This window comes from Etheostoma cragini, chromosome 13 (assembly GCF_013103735.1).
Source record: "Etheostoma cragini isolate CJK2018 chromosome 13, CSU_Ecrag_1.0, whole genome shotgun sequence".
NCBI classification, from domain to species: domain Eukaryota; kingdom Metazoa; phylum Chordata; class Actinopteri; order Perciformes; family Percidae; genus Etheostoma; species Etheostoma cragini.
In genome coordinates this window covers 7417718-7431217 of record NC_048419.1, presented here as the reverse complement: position 1 = coordinate 7431217, position 13500 = coordinate 7417718, and the positions used below count along the sequence as shown (strand labels likewise).

The following is a 13500-nucleotide window of genomic DNA, read 5'->3' as shown; positions in this document are numbered from 1 at the left end:
TGTTCTGGACACACACTCCGCACTCTTGTCTGCTAACAACGCAGTGATCCGACCAACCAGCAGTCTGCAGGTTTTCACATCACCTTTTGAGCTCGCCTCAGCTCGCTTGGAACCTCGACTGAGGTAGTACTAAAAAAAGTTCCTGGTAGCAGGTCCCAGGGACTTGTTTTTGTAATCGAAAATCAAAAAGGCGAGTAGAGTCGAGGCGTGTTGAGTAGATACCACGCAGTGGAAAACCGCCATTTGAGTCAGTAAACTGTGCATGGATAGATTGTTTATTGTCCACCATCTGTACAAACTGTACACCTTGGCAAATTAGCTATACCTTAGGTTTACCTAGCTAAAGGTTAATTTGACATAGTTCACAGTTCCACTAAATGTTTTGCTACCAGCGAGAAATCACTCAATGGATGTTGAATTTCTCTTAAAGATCGAGTTTGTACAAATGTTTTATGTTGTTGAAGTTACAAATGATGGTAAAATTGACTAAATCAACTGAGTGGAAGTATGTTTCCCACCAAACAAGTTTTACAAAAAAATGAATTACCTTATTTCTCATGTAAACATTAAACATTTATTATTTACATTTTTTCTAATTCATCTTTATTAGAAAGCCATAGATATTTCTAGATTTCTTTTATTGTGACCCAACTTCCAGATGGTCGAAATCCAGCCACAATTGGCCTATAATAGAAATGTTGATTATTGTGCATATATAAATACAACTAAACTACAACTAAATACAACTAAATCCAAGATGTTGTGGGAGGTGATTGTCTCAAGGCTCACTGCATCCATCCTTGTGCATCCTTTTCTGATGTCGATGAGTGTATTTCTTTCATAAATATAGCAAACAGATAACACCTACATCAGAACGTTGTTTGTTGATTTTAGCTCAGCATTCAATACAATCTCCCCTTTTAAACTCATTGGCAAACTTAACACTCTGGGCTTGAATACTACACTCTGCAAAATGGATACAAAACTTAACGTATTCTAACAGGTTTGTATGATATAGAATGAAATTGTAAGTACAACAATTCAAATGATATGTTACAAAATTAAAACAACTGGTCAACGTTAGGCCTATGCTTGTAAAAGTGGTCCTGACAGTTAGGTTCAGGCACCAAAATGAGCGGTTAAAACAGTTTAGGTTAAAACGCTGGTCCTCTTAAGTAGTATTGCCAGGGCATGAACATCTGTTTCCCGAGTGAAAGTCTTGTGTTTTTATCTTAACTTCTAACAGGACACAAACTGGAAATCTCCTCCCAATTCATCTTTTTGCGGTCTAGCCGTTGGCTAGGTGCTCCAGTCAAAACTAATACAGCCACAAGTGGTTGCTATCCCCATCAAATGTCAATGTGGAGCTTACAGTAATATATGTGGAATACAAACTAATTACATTGCATTACTTTTCATAGCTATTTGTAGAAATAGCACATGAAAACAGCCCTTTGTTTTTGCCCTCTTTTTTATTTTAAAAGCTTAGCTTGCGAGTGAGCTGTTGTTGAAAAGAGCAAAGCTTGTTAAGAATAAGAGAAATGGTATGTGGTGGGAGGATCACAGGTGAGTTCCCCGTGTTGCCGCAAGCAATTCAGAAGTATCTGCTGCCTTACCATTGGAATTCTTTCCTCAGGCTGTGAGACTCCTCAACATCTTACATTTGCAGTGCAACTCTGTGTTGTAGAATGACAATCAACCAACCTTATAACTGTGTAAAGGTCAGATCCCTGTGTGGAAGAGTTACTCTTCAGATCTGGAAAGATTTTCTTTTTTTAATACTAATGATGTTACAATGAAATGATACTATACATGCAAAGATGCATGTCAATCAAACAGAGATTTTGAAGTGACACTGCCATTTAAATTCTAAACTAGATAAATGTTTTTGCAAGGATGACATGGTTTAGTTTTCTGGTGTGTTCACAAAGTTGTTTTTACCACCATCTACAATTTGGATTTTTAGCATGCATACTGACTTTTTTGAGTATATTCAATTTTGTTAAAGTTATAGTGTATAGTTTCTGTATGCAGTATGAAGAACTCTTTGGAATGACAACAAAACTGTCTTCCATGATAGTGCACAGCCCCCACCCCTTCTCCATGCAGTTGCTAGTAGCCAAGGAGGCAATGGACACAACCTTCTGAACATAGCCATAATGAGAAATATAGAGAGAGTTGTGTGAAATGTCCATTGACATCCGAAAGGTTACACACTAAAGCTTTAACACACTACATCCTCAAAACCTACTTAGATTTAGTAGGTAGTATACATACTACAATGGGATAAATACTATGGGATACATAGTACTCTGAACAGAATTATAAATGCAACACTTTTGTTTTTGCCCCCATTTTTTGTGAGCTGAACTCAAAGATCTAAGACTTTTTCTATGTAAACAAAAGGCTCACTTCTCTCAAAATATTGTTCACAAAACTGTCTAAATCTGTGTTAATGAGCACTTCTCCTTTGCCCAGATAATCCATCCACCTCACAGGTGTGGCATATCAAGATGGACAGGTGTGACTTAGGCTGGCCACTTAAGAATATGATTGGATTTCCAAATACAGTGCTCTATTTAAACTGCTTTTCCCCAGCCAACTGGCGGCATCTCTGCTAGCACTTGCAACCCACCTCCACCTCATCCTAAATTTACATTTATGTTGTCTGACTTAATCAATGATTTTGCACTGCTGCTCTACCCGCTTAAAGCTTTCCATGTATGCACATGGAAGGGCAGGTAGGTGTGCTCTCTGCCTCATGCTTTCCAAGTATGCACGTAGAAGTGTGGGGAGGCCAGAACAGAGCCATACCGCCAAATACAAATTGCAGAAATTGCAATCTATTTATAGACAAAGTGGCCTTCACTGAACTTACTTTAGGGTGTTTGCAGAGAATACAGCTGGGTGGGAATGGCATTAGTTTTGCAGGTATTTGGACAAAGAAGTGGGAAAATTAACATTTTGACCTGATGACAAAAAGTCAGAGCATCACCAAAGTGATTCCTATTCATCCTGAGAGGAAGATGTACGTCATTACAATGACATTTCATAACAATATATCAATCCAACTGCTGTCGAGACTGTTTGAAACCACAAGTGGCATACTGTTATTTTCATTTGTCAGCGGCATAGGTTGAGAGAGAAATGTTGTGGGTTAGGACGGGAGGTGTTAAAAATTGTATTTGCAAATAAATTTAAAAAACACAAGTGGTGCTAGACGAAGAGGCAAAGGATGTCCCAGGTCAGGATTATTGAAAACCTTGAATGTTGCTACATTGGTGGGAAAAAAAAAAAGTAGACATTTTTTCCGTATTTACTCTAAGTTATCAACCTACTTTTGTGTGTGTCATTTTTAGGCCTTTATTACGACAGGACAGCTTAGCAATGAAGAGGAGAGAGAAGGAAATGACATGCAGCAAAAGACCGCAGGTCAGAGTCAAACCGTGGCCGCTTATTTGAGGACTGAGCCTCTGTATATGGGTTTGCGCTCTACCACGGGAACTATCCAGGCGCCCCAAACTACATTTTTAAACTGATATCTAAGCCCTACCTTGGAGCTTTCTGAGGTTCCTGCCCCCTCCATTCTTTGATGTGATCTCCCAAATCCAGCAAATGGACAACTGAGTGGTCCTCCGTTCAGGTGAGCGGGGCCGGTGGGTTCCAACTGGAGCAGGTGCTCAGATCCAGCCCTGTGGACATCTGCAAAGTGGCTGTCTGTTGGACACCTTGTGTCGGGGGGCATCTGGGAGTCTGAGAGTGTGCCGGTAGAAGATAAGAGGGAAGATGACAAAGCAGATGAACTGCTGAGCCAAGAATGACGCAACTCTAGAGGAATGGGAGGAGGACGCTCAGGGGGAGGCGGTGGAGGTGGGTCCCTCTGTGGAGGAGGTGGGGCTGGGAGAGGCTTGTCCTGCTTCCTGGTCATGCCTGGCGAAGACTAGAGAGGTGGAGACATATACAGTGACGAAAAAAAGTATTTGATCACCCTGCTATTTTGCAAGTTCTCCCACTTAGAAATCATGGAGGGGTCTGAAATTGTCATCGTAGGTGCATGTCCACTGTGAGAGACATAATCTATAATGCTATAGATATATTTTGGTACAGTAGCCTTTGTTTGCAATTACAGAGGTCAAATGTTTCCATTAGTTTTTCACCCGGTTTGCACACACTGCACAAGGGATTTTGGCCCACTCCTCCAAACAGATCTTCTCCCGATCAGTCAGGTTTCTGGGCTGTCAGTGAGAAACACAGAGTTTGAGCTCCCTCAAAAGATTCTTTATTGGGTTTAGGTCTGGAGACTGGGTAGGCCACGCCAGAACCTTGATATGCTTCTTACAGAGCCACTCCTTGGTTATCCTGGCTGTGTGTTTCGGGTCACTGTCATGTTGGAAGACCCAGCCTCGACCCATCTTCAATACTCTAACTGAGGGAAGGAGGTTGTTCCCCAAAATCTCGCAATACATGGCCCCGGTCATCCTCTCCTTAATACAGTGCAGTCGCCTTGTCCCATGTGCAGAAAAACACCACCAAAGCATGATGCTACCACCTTCATGCTTCACAGTAGGGATGGTGTTCTTGGGATGGTACTCATCATTCTTCTTCCTCCAAACAGGGTTAGTGGAATTTTGACCAAAAAGTTCTATTTTGGTCTCATCTGACCACATGACTTTCTCCCATGACTCCTCTGGATCACCCAAATGGCCATTGGCAAACTTAAGACGGGCCTTGACATGTGCTGGTTAAAGCAGGGGAACCTTCCGTGCCATGCATGATTTCAAACCATGACGTCTTAGTGTATTACCAACAGTAACCTTGGAAACGGTGGTCCCCGCTCTTTTCAGGTCATTGACTGGCTCCTCCCGTGTAGTTCTGGGCTGATTTCTCACCTTTCTTAGGATCATTTAGACCCCACAAGGTGAGATCTTCCATGGAGCCCCAGTCCAAGGGAGATTGACAGTCATGTTTAGCTTCTTCCATTTTCTAATGATTGCTCTAACAGTGGACCTTGTTTCACCAAGCTGCTTGGCAACCTCCCCGTAGCCCTTTCCAGCCTTGTGGAGGTGTACAATTTTGTCTCTAGTGTCTTTGGACAGCTCTTTGGTCTTGGCCATGTTAGTAGTTGGATTCTTGCTGATTGTATGGGGTGGACAGGTGTCTTTATGCAGCTAACGTCCTCAAACAGGAGCTTATCTAATTTAGGATAATAAATGGAGTGGAGTTGGACATTTTGAAGGCAGACTAAAAGGTCTTTGAGGGTCAGAATTGTAGTTGATAGACAGCTGTTCAAATACTTATTTGCAGCTGTATTATACAAATAAATAGCTAAAAAATCATACATTGTGATTTCTGGATTTTTTAAAATAGATTATGTCTCTCACTGTGGAAATGCACCTACGATGACAATTTCAGACCCCTCCATGATTTCTAAGTGGGAGAACTTGCAAAATAGCAGGGTGTTCATATACTTATACTCACTAGTATGTTCACTGAAATGACAGAAGACTCAATTTAAATAATTCTAGACTCACTTCTAAATCAAACACTTTTCATGTTTAATTGTTGTTTGTTAGGAGAATTCAGGAAGACTGATGAGAACTTTGTGGAAGAAACATTGAATGGGGATCTAAATAAACAGAGTGTTTATGCAAAAATATCCAAGTTTTTGTCGCTTAGTATGATCGCAGCACTTCACAGCATGTTAACGTTGCCAAATAAAAAGTGAAACATGAAACCTTATCCCTAACTATGGCTTTGAACCTGGTGTGAAAACATTCCACCTCTACCAGCCAGTAAGAATAACTAAACAATTGTCACATAACATGATTTCTGGGTAATAAATTATTTCAGAAATTCCAACATTTATGATCAAAGGGGTTTAAAGTCCAGCCTAGTGTGCTGCAAACATTTTCACATTTTCTAAACATTGCTTTTATATAAACAAATGTTTAAAATCTGGGGAATGCTGTGACTGACCTTTGGGGAGCCAGTGGGACTGGCAGATGGGGAGCGAATGGCACCTTTCTGGATGAGGTCAAGTCGTGGTGGGACCGGGGGAAGGCCGAGGTGCTGGATGGTGCAGTGGCTGGGGTCTCCTCCGTGGACTTTTCTGTGTTGGCTGACCGGTGAAGAGTTGGGAGACACCATGGGAGAGTTCTGACGCTCTGCACAGTGCTGAGAGGAAAGTAAATAATATAAGGGGTGTAAAATTAAAGTAAAATTCTGGACCTACGTAAAATGATAAAAGTAAAAATCCTACACTTTTCTTCTACAATTTAAAAATTATTTATGATTAATTAAGGATTCATTAAATTTCTAACAACTTCAAAATGCTCTTAAATTTAAAGCAACATTATGCATTTATTTTATCTTTAAATAACAGCTTAAAAATAATTTTATCGCTATGGCACTACTACTTATCACGGTGTCCCCCTGGGGTCGGCTGGAAAAAAAAACTAAACTGTGCGCACAGAATACAAATCTGTTCCCTTGGTTTAATAAGTTGTTGACACAAATTCATAATCCGTGCTCTTGGTTTTATAAACCCGAGGAAAGTTAGAAAGATATTTACAGATTCAAACTACTCTAAAGCAAAAGGATATCAAATCACAAATGACATTGATCTTTCCTGACATAGTAAGGCTAACAAAGAGCTACAAACTAATCAAAATGAGCTGGCCTCCAACCTGGAGAAATAAGACTGGTCTCTAGCAGCAGCCGGGGGTGCTTAGGGGCCGTCTATAAACTGCAACACTGACACAAAAATATCCATTAATTTAATGATTACATAAGGTAATGTCTCCAAATTAATTTTTTAACAGTAAGTGCTGTAGTACATCTAGGAGGAGACATGTTATAATTGAGATCAGTTGGGAGACCCTTCGCGGCTGCCCAGTTACAGCGTTCTTGCTCAACACTGGACCAATTTCAATGATTTTTGTTACTTACACACCAATGCATGGGGGAAAGGGACCAGGTGAAATATACCAAAATTACAAGTGTAATTCTTCAAAATTAAATAAATATGCCCCTGACTTTCCCCTGTACTACAAACAACTTAAAGAAATGGCAAATCTAATTTATTTAAGCCCTTTAACTTATGTATCAATAGATCAACTACCAGGTAGTACAAAACGTCTTCACCTTCCTGATGTTGGCCAGTCCATTCATGACTAGGCAGTCCTCTCGGTCTTCCTCATCATCCAGCTCCAGCATGGGGCAGCTGTGCTGGTCCAGGAAGAAGCACTTGGTACCCTCATTTCGTGGGTCAAAGGGATCGACAATGATGGGCTCTGTGCCTTTGATCTCACAACGACAGAACGGACAGCCCTGACCATCCGATTCCTGGAACAGATAAGGGAAAGTGTTTGCACTAAACACCCACAGTTATACACAGAGACCGGTGCGATGGTTGTATGTGTAACCCACATAGTTTTTAAATCTAATGATCGGATGAGCATTGCTTATTTGCTGTTGTATTTTGGGAACATGAGGAATCACTTGGCCCACTTGTACAGCTGTTCCTGTACACAGCTGGGACACACATGGTTAAGTTTATGCTTTGCACTCCTGCCCTATATCTTGTTCTCATTTCCCTGATTCATGAAAGGACTCAGGCAAAATTGACTGGGCACGTTTGTGTAGATCCTCTCAAGGGAACACAGTTTTGAAACTTTACAACATTAATTGGCCATATCCTACATGGCTGCCGCTGTCAAACAGGGGTCATAAATAAAAGGATAAAAGAGGTTTTGGTTTTCAGTGCATCTGTCTCCATTGACAGTCAGGGGCTACAATCAAAGGCAGACAATATTTACTGAAAACAAAGTTGCGTTTGTGCATTTGGTTAGCGACTTGGCGGGGGACACACCAAAAGCATGTTTGAAATGTAATCCCAATCAGAGTGGGAGGAGACGGGAAGGAGTGGGAGGTTAAAAGAAAGGGAATTTAGATGGGGGAGGATATGGTGTGATGGTCATAGACACTGAAGAAACCATACTGCAACACACACAACTGAAATAACAAATTAAAACATGATGTTTCTGTCGTATTGAAGGGAAAAATCCTCCGCTTCACTTCTACTCTGAAAGAGACAGAAAATGTCCCTTTTGTTCAAAAAACGGGTGTTAATATACTCACTCCTCCCACATTGATTTAGTGACTTTCACATGTCTGGACGTCTAGGTTAAAACTGGGCAAAACTGGTTGTGGAGTGCACATTTTTATATTTAGATTTTATGCCATTGTTTTAACAGCATTTAAATGGACAACATTTAAATGGTAAAGCAGGTCGAATCAGGTCAGTTAAAAAGTACAAGTAAACATTTGGGCTGGGCAAGTTAACGCGTTATTATCGCGTTAACTAATTATTTAATTAACGACGACAATTATTTTATCGGGCGTTAACGCAGTTTTTATTATTTCTTTATTATTGTAAACGTTTGTTGCTCACAGGCTTTGTAAGACCTGAGACCGAGAGACTCGCCCACGAGCAAAAACAGCACCTCTGATTCATAGTTTAATAATTGATCAACGATACAACACAGAAAGTCACCAAAAGTTGCAGCTAAAAGGTAATTACGGAGGTCTCTTCCGGGTCTCTCTAGCCTCTACAGGTGATTTTCTAGTGAGCCTGGAACTTCCAGCCTTTTTCGGGGTCGTTAAGCATTAAATCCAAACTGTTACATCCCAGATTTATCCACTTTATGTCCATAATTCATCGCGTTTTGGCTCATTTATGCCGCTAGCTCGCGGCTCCGTGTCTGTCTTAGTTTAGGGAAGTACAACGTCATCCAAAGAGTATGGAGGCTGAAAGAGGACAATACTCCCAGTCAAGCTGGCTAGTATGCAATCAAAGATGCTATAGTGCACAAGATAGACAGCTACCGTTTAATGGCCTCACTGGTTTGAGATGATTGAAGAAATGTAAATAGTATGTGCTTTATATGATTTATAATGTTTATTATGTTTATTTTTACATATAGAACTGTTTTAGACACACAAATGCTTGTGTAGCATTGCTGTGGGTGTAATATCAATAAATATGACATTATTATGTTGATTATTGGCATGAGTAAATGTAATGAGGGCAAAAGCGTCTGGACTTTCATGTGTATAAAAAAGATAAATAATATGTATGTATTTTGTCATCTGTATAAGTTGTAATGATTATTTCTTCACAGTGTGACTCCCAAGACATATGAGAAGTGTTTTATAGGTTTTACTGCTCTGTCTGTGATATCAATACATATCTGGAAGATTAGTATTCCGTTTTATTTATTTATTTGTCTTAAAGGTCCTACAACCATTTTTTAACATTCAAGTGACCTCATTGCAACCCAAATATTCTAATAACCCAGGATGTCCTGAAAAATATGATTTTCAAATCTTGACTGTAGACAACAGAGTTGAGGTTTTACAAGTTATTATAAAATAAATCCAGACGGACAATGAACTGTAAAAATGGCCTTAGGGCTCAGAGGGTTAAGTTGAGATGTACACAAAATATTTTATTTAACTGCTACTTCATAAACTAAATGCTAGTAAGTTTTTGCAGAACAAATGTTACAGAACTTTTATTCATATGGCAGAACATAAAAAAAAATTGCACTATAAACACTACTTTATACACTATAACACTACTTTTGAATTCATTATTTCATTTTACGATTAATCGCGATTAATCGGGGAAATTATGCGATTAATCGCACACTGGACCGGATTAGGTAATTGTTTGTGGTCACTTGGAGCTGTAAACACAACATTGACAAATTAATACTTTATAAAGTTGATATTTTGAATGTGTTAGCTTTTTGTACATAGTCATTTTAGCCGTTATTAAAATACAGATATTGATTGAGCAACTTTTTAACATTTTTTGGCTGGATTAAGCAGTTTTAGCCCATATAAACCACCAAATAAAAAAATAATTAAGTTCAGAGCAAAACATACTGTCTCGGTTTGCATCACTCTAGACAATGTTTACTTTACACTTTGTGAAGAGAACTAATTACTACTTGCCAATGATCTTAATACAATCATTAGTTACACAAACTTTATAATCTAATGAAACCTACAGTCTGGTAAATAGAAGACACAGAAAAGCCCCTATAAATCACTCAGTAAGTCCTCGAAGCATTGATTTAGGATAAAAGTAATAGCTAGAACAAGCAAACCATCTCATGTGGAGGATGTGGAATTTAACATACCTCATCACCCAGCTGTGAGTGAGGAGTGTATGTCTCATCCACCCCAGCTGACTAACACACAGAGTAAGAGGAAAAATGTAGGGAACCACCACTGAGTCAATGACCTGTGCTGGGTAGGAGGGTTCCCCCCCCCTCTCTGACTCACAATTTCATTATTGTGGAGGAAAATACTTCATTACTAAAGCACACATTTATACACACACACACACACACACTTACATACGTCACTTAATCACTGACTGAGGTTGCGTAGGACGCAGGTTACGTTGAGTTGTCATAACAGGAAGTATGACAAACAAACACTGGTAATATGGGTGCTGCCAAGTCCCACGGTTAACAGAGCACAGTACTGAGCACTGGAAAGACTGTGCTCATTTACTACAGCAATGCCCAGAGTAAAACCAACCAAAAAAAGCTTTCCAGCTCTGTAGGCATGGCAATACACCTCGTAAGAAGAGTAGCAAACCAAAAACTGTGTGTGTGCTCCTAATGCTGCTCAAACACTTAAGTCAGGCTTTCCCATGACATGTTATGTCAAGGACCAGTGAACTTACATGTGGACTGTGGACCATAGATCCCCATTTAATAAATGCTTTGCAACCCAAGTAGGAATTTATTATTTCTTTGTGATAATTGTGAACATAAACAACAAATAGGGGGGAAATATGTATAAAATATTGGCATAATTTGAGTTTATGGTTGTTTTTTGAAAGATTGGCAAGGTCTTTAAAATAACACTGAGGATGACTTCATGCCTGTGTCAGTAAGTACAGACTGACTGAATTACCACAGAAGCTACTAAAGAGACTTGCAAAAGACACTTTCATCTTTAACATCCATTTGGTGATAAATTCATTGCTTTTTACAACATGAAAAGCAAAGAATTTGAATATGTTTTATTGGTAAAACATGTGTTTCATTGCCCATTTAAAAATCAACTCCTCCTACACAATGCGAACCAAGGACTCATGATAAATGGAAACTATGGTAGCAATGACTGACTAAAAAACAAAGCACACTTAAATTCATGTGTAAAACCTTGACTCATTGTCCTCTAAAACATCTCCCTGTCCTCCCACGCAAAAGCTCCACTGCCAAACATTTAAACTAGATGTTTGAAAAGCATTGTTGAGATATGGTCTGCTTGTGTGGTCTGTTGGTCTCTTTTTCAGAGTTTACCTACAGAAAGTTGAACAATTCTATACAGTGGGGCTCAAAAGTTTGGGAGCCCCAGGTAAAAACTTGTATTAATGTGCATAAAATTGCCAAGAAAAGGTGGAAAAATCTCAAAAAGGCATTAAATGAAAGATTAGACATTTGGTACAAAAAGTTAGATTTTATTTACATAATTTACACTTTCAAAATAACAGAAAACAAAAAAATGGCGTCTGCAAAAGTTTGGGCCCCCTGAAGAGTTAATACCTTGTACTTTCCCCTTTGCCAAGAGTCTTTCAATTATTGTTTGAGGTTTGTTCGCCCATTCGTCCTTCCAAAAGTCTATCAGTTCTTTAAGATTTCTCGGCTATCTGTCCCACACTGCTCTTTTAAGGTCTAACCATAGATTTTCAATTATGTTGAGGTCAGGAGATTGTGAAGGCCATGGCAAACCTTCAGTTTACGCCTCTTGATGTAATCCACCGTAAATTTTGAGGTGTGTTTAGGATCATTATCCACTTGTAGAAGCCATCCTCCCTTTAACTTCAGCTTTTTCACAGATGGCTTCAAGTTAGCGTCCAAAATTTGCTGACATTTTATTGAATCCATTTTTCCTTCTACTCGTGAAATGTTCCCTTTGCCAAAGCATGATTGGTTCACCCCCCTTCTTAACAGTTGGACAGAGGTTCTTTTCATTAAATTTCTTCTCCAAACGTACCTTTGCTCATTTGCCCAAAAAGTTCTATTTTAATCTCATCGGTCTAAAGAACATGTTTCTACAATGCATCAGGCTTGTCTACATGTTTATTTGCAAACTTCAAATGTTGATTTTTGTGGTGAGGATGTAGAAGAGGTTTTCTTCAGATGACTCTTGCATGAAGATCATATTTGTACAAGTATCTCTTTTTAGTGGAATGGTGTACCACAACTCCAGTGTCTGCCAAGTCTTTCTGGATGTATTGTGCAGTCAAACGTGGGTTTTGTCTTGCTCTTCTCACACTCCTGCGAGCTGTTCTGTCTGATATTTTTCTTGGTCCTTCAGATCTTGCTTTAACTTCCAGTCTTCCTGATGACTGCCATTTTTTAATTACATTCCGAACAGGGGATATTGGCATCTGAAAACGCTATGCTATCTTCTTATAGCCTTCTCCTGCTTTGTGAGCGTCAACTATTTTCAGTTTCAGATTTCTAGACAACTGCTTAGAAGAACCCATGGTGCTGATTGTTTGGGCAAGGTCAGATCAGTCTGGGCATTTTAAACCTTAGACTGACATTACCTGGTCTTTCCAGACAATGATTGAGAACAATCCATGACACTGTCAGGTCTCAGCTTTCAAAAGGGACATCTTATACGCATGTCTAATCTGTCCTTTGATTTCTTTTGGAGATTTTTCCATCTTTTCTTGGCTTCTTTATGCACATTAATACAAATTTTTAACTGGGTTGACCAAACTTTGCGAGCCCCACTGTACATGTTCAACACCAACAAGAAGATTAGAAATAAGGCCTAATTCTGCCGTCCACGAGAAGAACACATGTTTTCATCTTAAAATTACCTTGATACTGAATTGTGATTTTAAAACCGATTTTTTGGCTTGTTTCCAGGACTGCAGATAACTCAGAGTCTGTGTAGACACATGTCTGGAGAGCCACATCTGTGACTGTAACTTAGATGTACCAAGCAAAGGAGAGAAGGGGGAGAAAAGAGTCACTGGACGCAACTCATTAGGGCAAAGTAATTACAAACACACTTTGCTAAAAGAGCATCTGATGCACAAACACAATGGACACAGCAATGCAAGACAGTGTGCTCTGGGATATACTCATTTAAAAAAACAGCACACAGCAGGAAGCAGAAAAACACAGAAACACTGGAATATACTGTGTACACACATGCTCAGATTTGATTAGGACAGATGCAAGGACATGAGGGATGGAAGGAGTTATTTTTTAAATCTTAAACTGTTATTCAGTAGTCTTTTCTCAACTGCGACTGCACATTTCCTGGATATTTTGCAGCATATATACTGTATATAGACACACACACATATATAGTATATATATATATATATATATACACTACCGTTCAAAAGTTTGGGGTCACATTGAAATGTCCTTGTTTTTGAAGGAAAAGCAC

At 39.4% G+C, this 13500-nt stretch overlaps 1 protein-coding gene across 3 annotated transcripts in view; it reads right to left on the bottom strand.

Moving 5' to 3' along the window:
* Positions 1-13500, bottom strand: part of cblb (Cbl proto-oncogene B, E3 ubiquitin protein ligase) — an 88183-nt gene that overhangs the window by 17074 nt on the left and 57609 nt on the right. For all 3 annotated transcript variants that reach the window (XR_004658942.1, XM_034889170.1, XM_034889171.1), the window contains exons 10-12: positions 7144-7344; positions 5977-6174; positions 3554-3940 (exon numbers count right to left, since the gene is read on the bottom strand). Coding sequence is in view for 2 of the 3 variants with exons in the window: in XM_034889170.1 (XP_034745061.1) it covers positions 3554-3940; positions 5977-6174; positions 7144-7344 (786 nt within the window). In the remaining variant the exon portion in view is untranslated. The remainder of the gene's footprint in view (positions 1-3553; positions 3941-5976; positions 6175-7143; positions 7345-13500) is intronic.